Here is an 18,692-nt window from a genome sequence, read left to right as displayed (position 1 = left end):
TCAGCGTGTCTGATTATCTGTGGCCTAACTCCAGTGTTTTCCTTGCAGATCTAAAAAAAAAAAAAAAGTCCAGCTTCTTTCAAAATACCACTGAGGCAAAATTTCACCAAGCCCTTCAGGTTTAGCAGGAAGACAGAAGGCAAGGCACGAACATTTTAGCATGAGAACAAACACCCACTGATCTGTACGTCTTGCACCAGAACACTGGCACCTTGCAATGGCCTGTGTCTGACAAGTATTTCAAAATTGCGATACCAGGTGTAATAGCCAAAAAACCATGGCAGAGCCAGTGGCTGCTGGAAGCTGCTTTAACTAGTACTGCAAGTAGGAGTATTTTGGAAGACCTTCCATTTATTCTGCAGTTAAGTTTGTGGCAGGACGTGGCAGTAGCCCCAGCAATTTTTGGTGAGCAGCAGCAGCAGCATGGTAGTGGCTGCTCTCACTTTAGTGTAAACTGCACAAACATCTTCTGGAGATTTTGGACAACAACACACACTGGCATGTCTGCCACTGCTACCTCACTACTGTGTTCAAAAGACCAAGTTAAGGCTCTTGCGGGTTACTCTGCATACACTGGAATTCCTGTGCTCGTTGCCTTCTGAGCAGAGCCAGAGTCTGCTGCTCTGCTTATTTTCTTCTCACTTGTCATGTGTATAGCTCAGGTATTCATCTTGCCAAATCATGGGAGTTAGAGCTCAGTAAAATCACACAACACATTGTCACCATGGAATATAAAAACATTTTGATGTTCAGCTGTTTCCTGTCAGGAACCAGTGTGTTTATTGGAAGGGATCTGTTCTGGTGAACTTCTGACAGATTACCACCCATGTGAATGGGCTTCCCCAGGCTGCTGCACGGCCTCTCCACCACCAAGTTGGCAGCCTCCTGTCCCTCTGAGGGTCAAGTTAGGACGGTGTGTCTCTGCTAGCGCTTCCACAAGGCACCTGGTGCCTTCATGTCCTCTGTCAGGAGCAGGAAACCATCTAGAGGCTGTTCTGCCTCCTACACTAGAAAATGTCCACCATTTTAGCCAAATAAGGACAGTCTGCTACAATAATAGATGTATCTATTACTGTAATATATATTTCTGTGATATACCTTTCTCATCCTCTTAAATTATATTCTTCAGCCTGTGAACCTAACTGTTGTGGCTGCTTGTCTCTGCTTCTTGCCAGTCTGTTTTTCTTAGAGAGGTGATGGAAAGAAATTCAGAGCTCCACAGATGACCGTGTCTGCACTGAGGATAATGTTTTCTGTTTGAACCACAGTGTGATGTATTTATACTTGTGCCCTTACAGGACAGCAGCCTTTCTGACAGCAAACTGCAAACTCATGTTTGCTAACACTTGCCATCTCTCACTTACCAGCTTCTTACAGAAATGTTAGCTGTCAGTATTTCCCAGAATACTTGGGTACTGAATCATCTTTCTTTAAGAACATTTGTGTATTGAGTTGGCTTTTGAGTTCATGTGATTTATTCTCAACTTTTAAGGCAATGAAGCTCATGTGATCACTCTTCTTGCGCATGTGTTTGTGTGTGAGATTGTGAACATATCCGTGTGTCTTTGATAAGCATCAAACCTGCTGGCAAATTTCACTTGAATCTGACAGATAAGGAGCAACGTCTGAGATAAGAGGTCCTTGTAATTTTCATGAAAATGAGCTGCCTCAGTTATTGGGGCCTGAATTATTTCCCCATTGGGAAAACAGCTGCTGGCGTTATGTTGCTCACCGTTGTGGGAGGCACCTCTGAGCCAGCTGGCCTGCAGCTGCAAGAAGCTCCTGGTGGAGCTGCATCTCCTCCAACCAAGCCAGATGATGGGTGGCAGAGGAGGGAGAGGAGAAGCTCCCTGCCATGACAGGAAGGATCAAGAGGTTGAGAGGTGCAGGATGAAATCCAGTGGAAATAGGCCTTTGTTCTGCTGCTTCTGTGCATGTTTCTTGCCAATTTAACAAAAACATATCAGTTTCCATGGATTGCTTGGTAATTAGCTCCATGTGAGATCTGTTTAATAATTGTAGATGAAAAGTTGACCATGCTCTCTCATGTCTCCCTGTTGTCTGTCTTCCTTAAATCGCTGAGCACATCATCTCATTCCTCCATAAGGTCTCCAAATTGAAATGTTCTTAATCCTCTACGTCTATTCACAGAATGTTCTTGAACTGAAAGTCTATGATGAAAATGCAATCACTAAAGATGACCTCCTCTTCACTGTCCTCTTTGATGTTGCTAAAATACAGCTTGGAGAAACTGTTCACTTGACATTTCGATTAAATCCAGAGGTGAGGAATAAAACACCCATGGCCACAGAAAGGGAACGTACTTTTGCTATTACCTCCTAAATAACTTACTGTAAAGCAATTGTAGGTGGGAGGGTTTATTTCATATTTATTTGTACTTTATTAATCTGAAAAATACCATTCAAACCTAGTTCAACAGAATGCAAAGTGCTCCTTCTGTTGGATATCATGCTGAAGGTTTTTGCTAGCTCTTATAGATTAGTTGCTCTAATAGATTTTGCTGGGGATAGAAGATCCCATCACCACTGAGCAAAATTTTTCTGTCACAATTTCTTTTCCTAGGACCAGCACTTACGAGTTTTGGCATATGCAGACACAGATGTTGGAGTACTCAGTTAAAAACTGATAGCCTGGACTATAAATTTTTCATGCATTCCTAAATATAACACAAAGATTCATGCTGAGATGTTAAAGCTGGTAGATAGCCATCTGCTGTATTTCATTGCTTTAGTCTGTCTGAATACATATAAGATGACATCAACAAGGATGTTCAATTTAGATGTTTTTGTAGATATGCTGTTTCACTGACTTTTCTTATTGGATAAGTATTGGTATTCAGCTTACACAGAGGTAATATCGGCTGGAAGTCTATAAACTTGTTTAGTAGCTGATCAATGTATTATCCTTGTTATGGGAACCCTTCCCATCAGAAGAATCAAGAATGCCTGTGCTATCCAAGACTATTAGTCCTCTGATAGCATTACCCAAAAAAGCCAATGCTTTTACACAGTTTTAAGCCAACGCTTCTGGCAGACTTAGGACTGGGGATTCCCTGTGTGATCATTGTACTCTGCCTCAACACTTAATGGACAAGCACAGGCAGTCTGAGGAGGGAGAATACCTTCCAAAATCACTCTAACTCAATTGCTTTCAATCATCTCAGCATACCCTAAAACAGGAAAATTAGATCTTAAGAGCTATTTCAGAAGCCCAAATAATCATTAACAAGCATAGTTAGCAAGAAAGAAAATTAATTTGAACGCTTAGAATTAATTAATCTTTTACAGACACAAGAGCTGCTGGAGGTTGAATTTGCATCAGAGAGCATGTGAGTAAAATCCATATGGAACTGAAGAACTGTAAAACATGTGCTAGGGCTTAATGTAGTTTAAAATAATATCATAGCCACACATGGTGTTTATCAAGTTAGCTGCATATTGGCAAAAACACTCTGTTCCTTATCTACCAAGAATCATCCTGGATGCTAATTTATTCTGATATTTCCTGGAGGAGGGAGAAAGATAATAAGAACTACAGCAAGTGTGCTAAATATTTCTTACTATTCATTACTATAAAAAAGTAAGGAAACCATATTTCAGATATCTTTGCAAACAGCAATAAATAAAAATCAGTGGTGTATTACAGACTGTGCTAGATGAGACAACCTTTAAGGAAAATGTTATTCCTGCTGTTCATTTAAAGAGGTATTTAGTACATATTGGTTCTGATAGCATTTTTTTTTCTGTCTTTCAGTCCGGTTCCTCCTGAAAGTCTTGTCAATAATGGTGTATTAGTGGTAATTTTAAACTATTTCTCTTCTCTTTCTGTTCATTTTCCTACTAGTGTTGGGAGGGATGAATGTGGGAGGTGCCCCAACATCTCACTGCAGGTAGAGCTGAAGGAGACAGAGGTGAAGGGGGTCAGACGCTGGCAGCTGTCTGCCTGTGTGGCTCTGTGGAGGAGTATGTATTTGGAAAGAGTGAACACAGTCACTGGGGATACCCACAGATACGTCCTTTATCACCAGCTGATAGCAAACTTCTTGGCAAGCCTGAAGTGCTCTTTCATTGGCTTACTGCCTCTGTGTCATCCCTTCTGGGAACTGCTCTAGGGACTCTCTCACAGCCATCTGTATCCTGGATGATGTGGATTTGACTGTTCCATCAATTCACCTTCAGGAGTCCTCAGCATGCTCCTGTTCCTTTCTTGGTTATCTCCTCTCCCTTCCCAGCCCTGTCCCTAGAGACAGACCATACTGCCACAGCCATTTTTCTTTCAGCTGAAACCCCAGCACATTGTCAGAGTGCCAAAATCTTTCTCTTACAAGCCTACCAAACACAAGGTGGGCTGTTTTTCAGACCCCAGCAACCTAGGTAGCCAGAAATATATAGCTGTGAAGTGACTCAGGTGTTGCTCATTTTGGATATTTAACTGTCTCATTGTTCATCCTTTCTGCAGTCTCGTGAAATTTCCTGCTTGGAAGTTCTGGTAGACAATAAACAGATGAAGAAAGAAGCTTCAGGTTAGACTTTAAACTAGAAACAAAAATATGTTTGACTTTTTTTAATTAACATCAAAAAATGCAACACAAAAAAAGGAAATGTGGTGACTGGGTTTTAAACTCTGCGAAGTATAAACCATTTGGATATTTCAGAACTATTTTTTTGTCACTTTCTTATCCAGTAATTTCCCTTTTTTGTTCTTACAGGAATCCTAAATGTCCCCATGATAGTAGGATGGGTATCACCTTAGTTTTGTTATGACTTGGGTCAACACTGGCCTTAGCAAAAGTATTCCAAGCAACTCTTCAAGCATGCTGCATTTCTGTATAGGTCTACCTCTCTCTCTTAGGAACACTACTATGATATAACTGAGATGTAATAACACAGTATCTTATAATATCGTGTAATATTATTGTGTAAATAGTATTGTGTAATAAGCACAGGTGTTGGATGGGTTGTCTGTGTCCATGCTGTGTCTGTTCTATGCTAACTATCTATCAAAACTGGGGTTTGCAAGTAGAGCATGAAACTTATTAGTGCTGTAAAATTGAAGTAAATACATTATTCTGTCTCAGCAGTTTACATTCTGCCCAGTTTTCCTACAGGTTTGAGTTTCCAAAACAGCTAATGCTGTTTTACAAGCTCTTTCTTTTGTTTTGATTCGTTTCCTGTAATATTCCCTGTTTGGATAAAGATAGTCTAGGAACTCTTAAGCATAGCTGAATGGCTTGTATATAAAAAGAACAACTTCTAAATGACTGTTTAATGTTCTATTTCTGTGATCATAACCATTATTTTCTCTGTATATATTTCATCCATTTTCTTTAGAAAAAGACTTCTTGTTTTCAGTGAAGGGCTCATATGAAGAGAGACAGACTCTGTCACTGGTCTCTGCCCAGCAACCCAAAAAGCCCCTCATCTTCCATTATATCAAGTACAGTCTGCCAGAGCTGCGCATGGCTCTGGCAGAAAAGAAAACGCCCTTCTGCTTGGTACGTGATCTTCAGGTCGAGTGAGCACAGTAAACTCATGGTTTTCCATACTTCACTAAGACAAACAGGAAGAATTTGTATTTTAAACAAAAGTAATCTTCCATGATCTTCTGCTCTGGAAGAGCGCTGTATCCATTAAGACACCTAAATAATAGATGCCAACTTGGAAATTGCTGAATGTTAACCCTATTCAAAAAGATAGGTTGGTGACAGTACTTTTTTGTGGTATATATGTTAAATATTTCTCTACATTAAATTTTATTTTTCAGGGTACCTCATGTGAAGAGAACAGAGATTGCAGTGCATCCCTCATCATTCCTCTGGATTCATTTCCCTTCAAGGAGAAAGTAGCAGTAGCAAAGGTGATTGATACCACCTCTTTAGAATAAATCAGAAGCTATGGCCCCAAGGTCGATGGGCATAAGTTAACTACACTACCGTGAAGCAGAAGTTTACATAACTAACTGCTAGCCTCCATTATCTGCAAACATTAGAAAACTATGCAAAATAATAAATGGCTGTGCTAGGGTGTGGAGGAATGTAGGAAGGGTAGAGTTCCTTTAAGATACTACTTAAGATGTCTTTTGGTGATTATTTGAAGGAAAGGACTTGATTAAATAACACTTACTAATTAAAAGTCACACAATAAAGCAGACAATTCTCAGTTTATGGCTTGTTTGAAGATATGTCTGTGATTCTGACAATATGTGATACTCACACCTTGCATTTTTGTCCTGTCTTTGTGTTGAAGTTTGCAGGTCCATGCATATGCAAAAAATGAGGCAAGGCAGGGCACACTGGCAGATCTTATGTTGTTTTTTTTTTTTACTGTATACTGCTCTGTGTATCTAAAATGGTTGAAACTTTAGTATAAATAACTTTAATGAAAATACAATGGACTTGGAGAAGTTCTAAAAATGGGATGGAATTTCTCATTGTTACAGTTTTGTGGCTCTAACACTGCTCTCAGAATAAGTGAAGGCCTTTAAAGCTTTAAAGAAAAGAGAGGGCACAAAATCATCTCCAATACTTATATTGCGTTGTGTGTTTTTTTCATTGTTGTTTTGTTTGTTTTCAGGATGAAATGATCAATTTACATGTGAAGTCAACTGACTGGTAAGAAGTCAGTTGGGTTCTGTGGTTGTGAAAAAAAGATCTTTTCTGAATAAAAAAATCATGGAGCTACAAGTTTAGAAAAACGTTTGTCTCATTTTCCTCGCTTCTAAAGAGTCCAAGATACTTATGTTTATATAAAAATGAAGGTCTTCAGGCAACAAATTTAAAATATTTCACTGTTTATAGTATCTGTTTATGGACTGCAATATTTATGTTTGACACTTCTTGAAAAGCAGTGCGGGGAAAAAAAAGCACTATTTCTATTTTTTTTCTGTAAGACTTCAAATCCTGGTAACTTAGTCTTTTCTGGTATGCTTTTGTGGGGCCACAATACCATCTTTTTAAAGCATGATTATAAAGTTTGACTTGTAAGCATAGGTTGAGACCTTAATTGGAAGTGATCATGTACATAGGCTTTTTGTATCCTATTTAACTGTGGACTCTGTCTGAGGTCAAGAAACTTAGATGTTCGCTTGGAGTTTGATCTATGTATGGAGGAGAAAAATTTCCTACAGAAACGGAGGAAGTTGGTGGCTTCTGCTCTGAAAAAAGCACTTCATTTAGAACGGGACCTACAAGACCATGAGGTATGAGGAGCACTAATGGGGCTGGACTGTGTTGTGTAACAGAAATGAGTTGTCCGTAGCTGTTTGTATATTGTTCCTTAACCAGCACTGATGTGTTCAGTGCCACACATATAAACAAGCTTTTTTTTTTTTTTTTTTTTCCTGCCTTACTTCTTTTTCATCTGTGAATCCTAGTCCAGGAGAATCATATTTTTATTTTTTTTTTAGCTGAGCTTTCAATTACCAAGGCCTCAGATAGGGCATTTTATACTGTCAGATTTTGAGTGGATAATACCCAACACTTGAAATGATAAATGACACTGAATAATGATGGTGTTCCTTATCACCAACTCTTTCCAATGGTCACCATTTCAGCTGTACTGTTACTCTAACAGCACAATGTTATTCGACATTTTTCTCTCATTTCTCCTACTTGAGATTATTGTGTCTAGAAATTGTGCGTCAGTCCGGATAACTAGATCCCATAAACTCCCTTTTGAAGTGCAAAATAAAAGTGAGTCTCAGAGCATAAGAGCCACAGCCCCTTCAGAAACAAATCTGAATTTCAAACTACATTTTCCAGTTGGGAATCCAAGTAAAATAAATTTTCTAGTCTTTCAAAATGTCAATTTGATTTCTTTTTTTTTCTCTCTTTTTTTTTTTTTTTTTTTTTCCCCTCTTAGAATGACCTTAGTCTTTTATGGCACTTATTAGAGAAAATATTAGGGTGAAAACAAGAGGAGGCAGCAGGCACAAAATAGCTCCGAATTTAGCACTCAGTGAGTTAGGGTTTGCATTTGTTCATGTGCATGCCAGCATGGGGATGGTTGGTGTTTCAGGGAGGGAATATGGCTTGTGATCAGGCACTACAGAAATTAAGAATTTTTCATTCTGAGGGTTTCTTTTCACCTGTGCTTTTCTTTTTGCTCAGAACATCTGTGCCAAAGGCATATTAAGCATGATATGACAATATGTCTTTGGATGCTATAAAGCACAGAATCATTTAGGCTGGAACACATCTTTAAGATCATCAACATGGTGTCCCTGTACACAAACTCATCACACAGTATACCAGTAGATTATTTGTCATTAGCATATTGGTTTGGGGGGTTGAAGGGTGGGTGGGGAGTCCAAGAATAAGATTTACTTTTTTTTTTTTTTTTTTTTTTTTTTTTTTTTTTAGGGGAATTACTTTTAGCTACTAATTTTGGGTTGTCCAACAAGAAAAGGGAATGTTTCCTCATAGTTAAACCCAAATCAGAATAATTTGCTTTGAGCTGAAATGCTCAATTTGGATCAGGTTAAAGAAGCATCATTAAGTATTTCCTTGATGTGATTGCCTGGAAATGTGTATAGGAAATGTCACTTGGCCCCTCTTCTCTCAGTGGATTTTACTTGGAGAAATGTCTTCCTGTATTATAATTTAGTTTTCTATGCAATCAGGCTTTGTGGTTCATCACTGCAATTATATACTCTAGATACTGTATGGGAAATATAATCCAGAAATTATATTTGACATACAAGAGAGGATGAGCTTTTCTGGTTCTCAAAATAGACCCATCAGGAGATAATGTTACATGAAAGGAAAACAGCCTAAGATTGAAATGCCTTGGAAAAAAAGCTATGAGCTGTTTCAGTAAGCTGGCATGTAAGAATTTAGAAGCCCAGTCCCTTTAGCTGAAAAATGTCAAAACTACCAAACTGTCCGTTATTTTCTTTAAATTTCTGTATGAAATACCAACATCTCTTCCTTCTCTCCTCAGTTTGGGGAAATGGTGAGATGTCAGAATTTCTTGGAGAACAGAAATGCTGTGATTCATTTAGCTGTGACTACATGCGCTCATGAGAACTAAGTTGTTGCTTACCAGCTGCTGTGTTTATGCTTGAACAGGTACCAGTTGTAGCAGTCATGACAACAGGAGGTGGCACCCGGGCACTGACGTCTTTGTTAGGCAACCTGCTGGGTCTTCAGAAGCTGGATCTTTTAGATGCTATTTCATACATCACTGGGTCATCTGGCTCAACATGGTAAGGAGATCCACTCTATAGCTTGCTGTATGAGGTTTATTCTCTTTGTTTTGGTAAAGGAAGGCGTACATTTTTTAGCCTCAAGCTTTTTTATTGTCACATAAGAAACACATTTTAAAGCATTTTAGTTGTTTTTATCACACCAGATTTTTCAATTTCTACCCCAAATCAACTCTATCTTAAAATCAACTCTATCTTAATTTCCATCTGCCAAATATTTGACAGTTAACTCAGAGTTTAGTATGTGGATTTAACAAAGTGAAAGAAATTATTTAATCATACATGGTAGATTTCTACAGGTTCTAAATCAAAAAATCTTTTCTCATTATAACATACTGAGCCTCAAAAGTGCTTTTGATGAGCCTCAGCTAGTTTGTTTAATGTGGTCCTTAAATCCAAGTCTTAAAAGTGAAAGCATGCATAAAAATGTGATAACATTCTTCCTTCTTTTCCCCAGGACCTTGTCACATTTGTATCAGAGCCCTGACTGGTCACACAAGGATCTCCTTGGACCAATTGGTGAAGTCCGCAGACACATGACCAAATGCAAGCTGAGCTGCTTTTCCCTGGAGAGCTTGAAGTATTATGATCGGGAGCTAAATCTGCGGAAGCAAGAAGGATACCAGATCTCTAGCATTGATTTATGGGGGCTTCTGCTGGAAAAGGCATTAAGCAATGGGGTAGCATGTCTGTGTTTTTCATAACAGCTCCTGAATACTGTTGTACAGAAAATGAACCTCCAGGGACAGGTGATAGCATTATCAGGCAGATGATTTATGCCGTCTGACAAAGAGCATTTGACCTCACATACCTCTCAACATATAATTACGAGCCCAAGAGATACTCAGTAGAGCAAGAAACCTGTATCTCCTTATGCATGTATCTGTCCACCTAATACTAGTGTCTTGCCTTTGGTTTCTTTTGCTCTGTTCACCCCTGTGAGAACTTAAATAATCCATGTAAAATGGATGCACTTATTGAGAGGAATGACAGCCCACTGTACCACAAAACATCCTGTAGTTCAACTGTAATTAAATAAGCCTTTGTGGGTGTGTAAATGCTTAGATCATTCTTTGGTTAAAGAAATTGTTTGGACTCAAAATGAATGGAGAGAATAAGAAATTGTAGCTGGCAACAAGTATTTATTTTCCTGTAATCTTGCAAGCCCATACACTGTCACAAGGTTTCTTGTTTTTCTCTTTCTCTTTTTCTGGTCAATTCTCAGAAAAACAACCACAAACTCTCAGATGAGCGACAGGCATTGAATCAGGGTCAGAATCCCCTACCTATCTACATGATCCTCAACATCAAAGATGACTACAGCCTTTCAGAGTTTAAAGGTGATGGCAAAACTGAGCTCTATCTGGACTCAGTGTACCTGTATTATCAGTTACTGCATGCCCTGCAGCCCCTTGAACTACTGAACCACAGCGTTCATAACCAGTTCCTTTTCATCTTCCATTTTTAGACTTTGTGCCCAGGCTCTGAAAGGAACCCAGCTCCTGTGGGATAGGAGAAATCTGGGGGAGGTTCCTTAGAGCAGCTAAAGCACTCCCAAATCAGAGCCTTAGCTCTCTCTGCACATGGGGTAACTTAGGCTGGCCCCTTTTGATATAAACTTTATTTATGTTTATTTATGAACAAGTTTGGGAAAAATTACTTGAGTGAGTAGCTGAAACTGTCAGAATGATACCATTACCCTCAGGAAGGCCAGACTATGATCGCCTGATAGGGTTTGTCCTGCAGTTGCTTCCCTGCCGTTTCAGAGCATTTCCTTCAAGGAAGTATGGGAAGGATTTTGAATTAAATAATAATTTGGTGTCTCTGCAGAATGGGTTGAGTTCACACCTTATGAGGTCGGGTTCTTAAAATATGGTGCCTTCATTCGCGCAGAGGATTTTGGCAGCAAGTTTTTCATGGGTCGCTTGATGAAGAAGCTCCCCGAGTCTCGGATCTGCTTCATGAAAGGTGATGTGCTCTCTTGAGAAACTTTGGATTGTTTAAAGAAGTGCTTAATTTATACAGTCCCTGCATATTGCAACAGTGCTCTGCAACATGCAGGACTGAAATATAATGTAAGACATTTTGTTCTCACCTTTGGGATGCATTCTTTAGGTGAACACTGGAGATAGGCTTTATAAAAAAAAAATAAAAGGAAATTTCAAATAACACTTCTCACTATTGTGTTTCTTATGAATGCTCATGCTTGAAGTTTCAGGGCATGTTCAACAGGTCATCAGCAGGGTTCCACAAGGAAAACATTTATATTTTGAAACTGGAATATTAACACCAAATTTGTCTATAAAAGAGACTATAACAAAAGCAATGTTATTATACTGAAGTTGTTATATAATATGATAATTCTGAGTAGCATTCCCAAATGTTATTGATATTTTTGCAAGTTTAATAGTATTCTATATTCTTTTAAGTTTTTCTTGCGTGATTAAAGTGGTGAGTTTTGCCATCTTTATTTCAGTAATGTGTGAGTTGCTCCCAGTAAAACATGAAGGACAACTTTGTAGTTTTATGCAATTCTTACTGTTTTTATTTTGTGCAGTGCTAGAATTCTCTACCACACCATTTTGTATGCTAGTTCATGGGAGTGAAGTTGTCTAAGAAGAGTCCTTCTGCTCTTAACTCTGAACAACAGGTGCATTACATGTAAATAAGCATGACACACAACGGGACACCAAGAATACCAGTAAGAAAGGCTTTAGTTATGACTGAAAAGCCCAGTTAAACAACATCATTGTGTTGTATTCCTTATTTGAAGTGCAGAGAAGTTGTGCACCTCAGTGTATGATGCAAAAGGAACCTAGAGTCATATTGGTACTAACATGAGAAAATACCTGGGCATGAGGAAGACTTGTAAGATAGGCAAGTACCAAATCCAGAACCATGAGATGCTGGAGAGTGGGTTAGAGACCCATTTATGTTTTCCCATTTTCATGTGTTCTTCTGTTAAGTACCTTGGGCTGACAACCAGAGATAGGAAATAGATCATGGAGCAATGTGGGACTGTGAAGCCTTCTGAGAATATCTTGCCTCTATTGCAGTTTAGCAACGACAGTGTTATCATCATACCCAAGGTGGCCACATAGCAAGCACACCCTGCACATCCAGTCTGGGTTGAGCTCTGGGTTCTTGATCCAAGTACCTTAATTAGGCTGGTGACCCTAAAGCTGTAAGTGCATCTTTAGGAAGGATAGAGTAGAGAGTTAGAGCTATGTTGCCACCTAGTGATGCAATGTAAGTGCCCTCTTGGGATACAATGCTGGTAGTTAAGCATGGCAATTTAAGGATAAAAGTGAGGTGTAATTTGCAGGGAGAGGTAATGTCTGAAGTGCAAGGACAAAAGTGAGAAAAGGACTAAGGACAATGGGAATAAGAAGAGGGATGTGAGGTAGATTAGTCTCACTCAACTGGTGTCAAGAGAAAGTGTACAATGGACACTGAAGGTGTGTTGTTTTAGAGGACTGATTTGCAGGCCATCCCAAATTGTACTCTAACTACTTGGATCCTGACTGTTCAGGAGCAAACTCTAAATCTTTAATTCTGTATACAATTGTATATGACATATTTTAGAACCAGACTCTTACTTTATGTGAAATGGCATGGTTTTACTCTCTGAGAGATGCTTATAGGACAGGAATATGCAGGCTAGAAAAAGGTGGCTTGCAAAACATTGGCAATAACTGTATGTGACAATGAATTATGGTGACTGAAGGCCTGGAACAATGTTTAAAACCATGTAGGTTCCTCTGGAGGGCAAACTGTGAGTTGCTATAAAAGAACTTAATATCATTTTTGGTTAGAGTTCAGAAACCTTGTGGCATTTTGAGACTCCTTGCAAGAGCTGAAGTTATGTTTTAAAGCCTGTGGAAAAAGCAAAGGGATATTTTCCATTTAAGTATTTCTAATGAGTTCCCCTTTTCTCTATCACTGCACAGGCCTGTGGAGCAATGTATTTTCATACAACCTCTTGGATGCCTGGCATTCATCAGATCCTTCAGAAAGGTGCTCACTGAGGTGCACCCAACACAGGGCTGTTGATGTTGGTTGGTTATATTTATTTTTCTACTTTATCTGTTGCTTTACAAATATATAAATGAATATAACATCCAGATACATGTAGCAGGAAATCTCTTAATGAAAGCTTTGTAAAGCTTAAAGGTGTTTTTTTGTTTGTTTGTTTTGTTTTGTTTTGTTTTTGTCCCCTGGGGACCACTATCTACTTGAATTTACTCTCTAATGTCTGCATTAATCCATAGCTATGTTATTTACATTGGTCACGCTTGCACTGAATCTGTGTAAGTGTTGATTTGCTACCAAATATAAAACTACCAAAGTTTTAAGCAGATAATCTTTGCCAGGGGCCTTTCAGGAAACCTGCATGTTGAAACAAACTCAGTGCTGTGTTCTCTGTCTGCCTTGTCAGATCACACCTTTTTTGTCTGATCTTGTTGTTAAAGACGTATCAGTTATGTGGAACTCTGTGTCCTATTTAGAGGTGTTGTCGGTATTCCCTGTGTTCAAATATGATTGATGAGTCTGGTTCACATACTTTTCATCACTTTCTCCAGGGAAGTGTTGCAGAACCCTTCCCCCAGTAAATGCCACAGATGATAGAAAGTCATTGGCCTTCATTCCCAATCTGATAAGGTGTCATTTAGCACAATCCTTTTTTTCTGCTCTTTTCCAGGTGTCTAAATCTTCTGACAGCATTTTTTTTCAAAGCCGGTTTGGACTAGCTTTGAAAGAAACTGGCCTGGATTCTTAGCCTCTATTGATTTTCACAGAGGGAACCCACCTATGACTTCTATCAAACAATAGATCACTTTTTTCCAGCTTTAAGAAGTTTGTTTCTGTTCTCATTATTATTTTTTTTTAATGGAATATACTTTACTGAACATTGATTTTTTTTATTCCTATTCTGATATTTATTTGATTCTATGTTACCAAGTCTTACAAGGATCGTCTATACTTTAGCTGGTATTATAAGTATTGCAAATAATGTTATCAAAACAATAACTTGTTTATCTCTACCTATCAGAAGGAGATGAGCCTTCTCTACCAGCCAGGAACCATGAGCTGGAGACTTACTTAGTCACTCCTGAATGTGGTATCATGGGCATTGTTCGGGAGGTCCTGTCTGAGCGAGTGATGGTTTCAAAGTTCTACAACTTTCTGAAGGGATTCCAGATGCACAATGAATACCTTCAGAGCAAAAGCTTTCATATATGGAAAGGTAACCATTTCTGAATATTAATTTCTTCTGGTTAGATGGTTGGTATATTTGTTAGTGAAGAGAAGGCAGATGATGAACAGGCTTAATTCTTCACTTTGGAAACAAAAATTTCAAGATAAGTAGTCAAATTTCAAAAGTGAATTTGCAAAACAGCTGTAATTGTGGCACAGCTCTGTTGTTACTAAAATTAAAATGTTTAACAGATACTCCAAGAAGTCCCTTGGTTCTGGGGAAGGGCAGCTACTGCTTGTTGGGGATGGAAAGACAGCTGCAGAAGACATAAAGGAGCTCTGTCTTTTTGTTGTGGATAGATCTTTCTCTTCTGAGTTAAGACAACTTCAGGAGTACAGCAGTGTCTTGGAAAAAGTAATGAGTAGAAGTAATAGAAAAGTTATTTATTTCATTATTATTTCCTCTTTTATTAGCCAAACAGAAAATATATTACTTCTTTGGAGAATCACTCATCATAAGAAATATTTCCTTTTAGATACTGTACTAGAGAATTTCCCCAACCAGCTGACAGAAACAGCAGAGTTCCTGTGCCTTGCAGACACAGCAGGATACATTGATATAAGCTACCCACCACTCATGAGGCCAGAGAGAAAAGTGGATGTTGTCCTACACTTAAATTATTCTTCTGGATCACAGACGTCGGTGCGATGACCACTTTATTCTCCTCAGTAATGACAACTGCCTTTTCACCCTTTTTAAATCCTAAGGAGTCAGAATAATTTATGTAGAAGAAACTGATATTGGGAGAAAAGGATTATTGGTGTACAGCTCCAGTTTTCTAGATATCTGGGTCTCACACTATTGCTAATATACCACAGCCAGTCCCCTAAGAACAGAAGTAGTATCAGTTTTCTAAATCTTTTATTTTAATTAAGCCTGTGATCAGTGAGCATTACCTTCTTATACCTATGTGCTCCTTGAACCTCAATACAGCTGTCTATGTACTCTGTATGGGGTGTTTCTCTGGGACCAGTATTGACCACTGATGAACTCATTTAATTTATTGTGATACCTCCTAAAGATATCCACATGCAAATTACAAGTAATTTGTCTCTCTTATACAATAGCTTGATTTTTTTTTCTAAGTCACGGAGAATAATAATTGTCCTTTATTTGAAACAGCAAGCATGACAAAAATAGCTAACGATCTGAACTATAATCCCTGGTACTAGATGGAGATAGGACAGAACTTACTGAAGACTAAAGTTTTCATAAATGGCAACCAGATTCAGGAATAAAATTCCCATTTTCAGAAGTGCCTTTACCCATCCCAAGATTAAGTTAATATTTCAGTCAATATGACATTTGCTCCCAGATGCCTACATCACTTTATATAACTATCTAAGGCATCTAGGACAGTTAGAGGCTTTTAAATATTTCATGACAAATTAACTAAATTTTGTACTTCTGTGAATTGATGTTTTAAAAATATACCACCTTAAATTCCTCTCCATGCTGCTCATTTCAGGATTTTCTCCAGTAAGGGGCATGTTTCTGTGTCCTAAGTGACTGTGACACCCCTACCCCACAGCTATGAACATCTTATTTATCTTGCAAATAAAGGCTGAGAAAGAGGAGGCAGGACAACAATCAGGAGTGCAAGTTGGAGTCTTGAAATCTTGCTCTGTTGATAAACAAAACTTAATTTCTCATGAAAGAGACAAAGATCAGAAGAAACACTGGCAGTGAAAGCTGCTACCTGATCTTTGTTTAGTGCCTTTGATGGATGTGTTGTGCATTGTGAAGAGGGACAGAATTTCTGACCTTTTTCCCTGTCTGAATGCAGCCTTTGGAAGAAGCCTCCAAGTACTTCTTAAAACAGGGAATCCCGTTTCCCAAAATCCACCTGAGTGAAGAGGAAAAGAAAAATCTAAAGGAGTGTTACATTTTTGAAGATGCAGAGACCCCAGAGGCACCAACAGTGGTGTTTTTCCCACTGGTGAATGACACATTCAGAAAATACAAAGAGCCAGGTAAGCTGTGGAACAGAGCTGGTCCTCCTACCACCCACCCACCCTTCAGTGTCATCAGCTGCCATGGCTCCCATGGGGAGGAACGTGGGTGTCAGGGTAGAGAGGAGCAATATTGGTCCCTTCCTGGAGAGGAGGATGTATGACCATCTCTATGTCCTATCAATAACTTTTCTTGATTTGGCAGGTGTGGAGCGTAGCCCTGCTGAGATGGCAGAGGGCAATGTGGATGTTTCCAGCCTTTTTTCCCCATACTGCATAAACAGCTTTACCTACACAGAGGATCAGTTTGACAAGCTGGTAAAACTGACCAGCTACAACATTCAGAACAACAAGCATCTGATTCTTCAGGCTTTGAGTTCAGCAATAGAGCAGAAACAGCAACACAAAAAATGAATGCTGTCCTGAGTTCAAAAAGATGCCTATATCACTTTTTCTTCCCCTGCAGAAGAATCAAGACCTGTTGATGAATGAATATATGGACTTGGGAAAGTACTAAGACTTATTTTAACCTGCAGTTCCTCTCCACTGAGTGGCAATCCTGGATAAACTTATCAAAAAGATTAATGATGATTAAGATCTTTTGCTTTATTTAAGCAGGTCTGCACTGCTTGTGATTTTTTTTTCATGTGTTTATCTATCTATATATATATGCAGTAAATCAAAGGTTAGGCAATATGGGGCTTATTGATGAGTTTTTTGAATGCATGAATGTGGAACAGCAAAATAACTGTCAAAATTTATTGCACTAGTAAAAGTTGTATGTGATGATAAATGAGATACAGTTGTTTAATTTATTGCAAATTCAATGCAATAGAAAAACGTGTAATAAAAGTGGACGATGTCAAAGAATATGAGAAAACTATATTTTGTTTTAATGTCAGCCTGAAATTTTATTGCATATAGCATGCAAAGCTAAACATAAAAGATATAGAAAAGCTGAGATTTCATGCGTAAAACTGAAGTTTTCCATACTTCTGAATTTATCAGTTTTATTATGCCACTGATATTTGGGTTTGGAAAATCCTCTGGAAGTGACTGCTCCATACCCTGTAGTGAGTCACGAAGTGCTCTTCTGGTGCATGTGTAAGTACCTGACCTGTGGTTGTGTTTTTCCTTAAATACTTATGGTGTTTAGAATATCCATCTCATCATCTACTTCCCATTAGTTTCAACTGATCTAATAGTATTTCTTGTTATTATGGGATAGGGATTCTGTGAGAATAAAAACATCAGAAACTGAGAAACATTCAGATTTTGTGGTAAGAGGACAAACTAACTGTTTTTCACTGATATCCATGGACAGTTCATGGGTAATTACATAATTTTTTGTTAGTCCTTGACTATATACAAGTAACTGTACTGGGTAGGGCTGGAATGTTAACTATACTGGGTCCAGCTGGAATGTTTAGCTGCCTAGCACAGTAAAATCACCACAGTAACAAAGGTTTTGTGCAACTACTATAAATAGCATAAGGTGATTTGTTGAGATTATTTATTTTGTAGATGGAGACCAAAATAGTTATTTGTTTTATGAATTATTTTAATAATGCAAGTACTTGGCAAACCTGTTTAGTTACAACAGAGAAGCTGATCTTACAAAAAAAAAATAAAATAAAATAATGCGTATGTCAGTATCAGCTGCACCTTAATTACTTCAAATGTAAATAAAACACAGTAACATGTCTGTGTCGAAGTAACATGTTAGCACACAGAAGAATATGAGTGTTCACCTTGAATAAATGCAATCATAGCCAAAATAGAAGATAAATCCTTAATTCAAAATGAAACAAACTTAGAAAAGGTTGAAAATTTCTCTCTTCTCTTGCTGTCATCTTCTGTCTCTCTCTCTTGCTTCAAGCATTCCTCTATGGCTTTTAGCCCTTGTCTTCTTCATTATCCCATATTCACCTCTGATGACCTCAGCCCCCTTAGGGTTGGTGTGTCCTTGCCTCACACATCCATGCAATTTGCAGCCCTGGTTTAAATCTCCACGGAGCTGCAGTGACTGTTTACATGGTTGTGCTCATCAAGGGTTCCTCTCATTGTGATCTCTGCTGCTGAATCACTCAGTCCCTTTTGGCATTGCCTCTCCTCTGTCCTAGCTCTAACTCCCTCTTGGGCTTCCCTGCTTGTCATTATGGCAAATCTATTTGGGGTGACACATATGTTTGCTACTTCTCCCACCTGCCTGTCTTCCAGATGGAGTTTTGGGCATCTTCAAAAGCTGCAAATGA

General features: G+C 38.6%; 1 protein-coding gene across 4 annotated transcripts in view; it reads left to right on the top strand.

Moving 5' to 3' along the window:
- Positions 1-18,053, top strand: part of LOC137857456 (cytosolic phospholipase A2 epsilon-like) — a 29,968-nt gene extending 11,915 nt beyond the window's left edge. Inside the window, exons 4-20 of one of the 4 annotated variants that reach the window (XM_068683957.1) lie at positions 2,152-2,283; positions 3,309-3,349; positions 3,775-3,817; positions 4,480-4,543; positions 5,352-5,515; positions 5,785-5,877; positions 6,594-6,631; positions 7,083-7,218; positions 9,089-9,225; positions 9,683-9,905; positions 10,451-10,565; positions 11,056-11,193; positions 13,176-13,283; positions 14,279-14,473; positions 14,961-15,127; positions 16,272-16,458; positions 16,643-18,052. In XM_068683957.1, coding sequence (XP_068540058.1) covers positions 2,152-2,283; positions 3,309-3,349; positions 3,775-3,817; positions 4,480-4,543; positions 5,352-5,515; positions 5,785-5,877; positions 6,594-6,631; positions 7,083-7,218; positions 9,089-9,225; positions 9,683-9,905; positions 10,451-10,565; positions 11,056-11,193; positions 13,176-13,283; positions 14,279-14,473; positions 14,961-15,127; positions 16,272-16,458; positions 16,643-16,851 — 2,190 coding nt within the window. In that variant the 3' untranslated portion in view covers positions 16,852-18,052. Of the gene's footprint in view, positions 1-2,151; positions 2,284-3,308; positions 3,350-3,774; positions 3,818-4,479; positions 4,544-5,351; positions 5,516-5,784; positions 5,878-6,593; positions 6,632-7,082; positions 7,219-9,088; positions 9,226-9,682; positions 9,906-10,450; positions 10,566-11,055; positions 11,194-13,175; positions 13,284-14,278; positions 14,474-14,960; positions 15,154-16,271; positions 16,459-16,642 lie in introns of those variants that run through there. The other 3 variants (XM_068683956.1, XM_068683958.1, XM_068683959.1) reach the window with 3 other exon arrangements.
- Positions 18,054-18,692: the final 639 nt, after the last annotated feature.

This window comes from Anas acuta, chromosome 5, assembly GCF_963932015.1.
Source record: "Anas acuta chromosome 5, bAnaAcu1.1, whole genome shotgun sequence".
Classification (NCBI taxonomy): Eukaryota; Metazoa; Chordata; class Aves; order Anseriformes; family Anatidae; genus Anas; species Anas acuta.
This window is presented reverse-complemented; position numbering and strand designations above follow the sequence as displayed.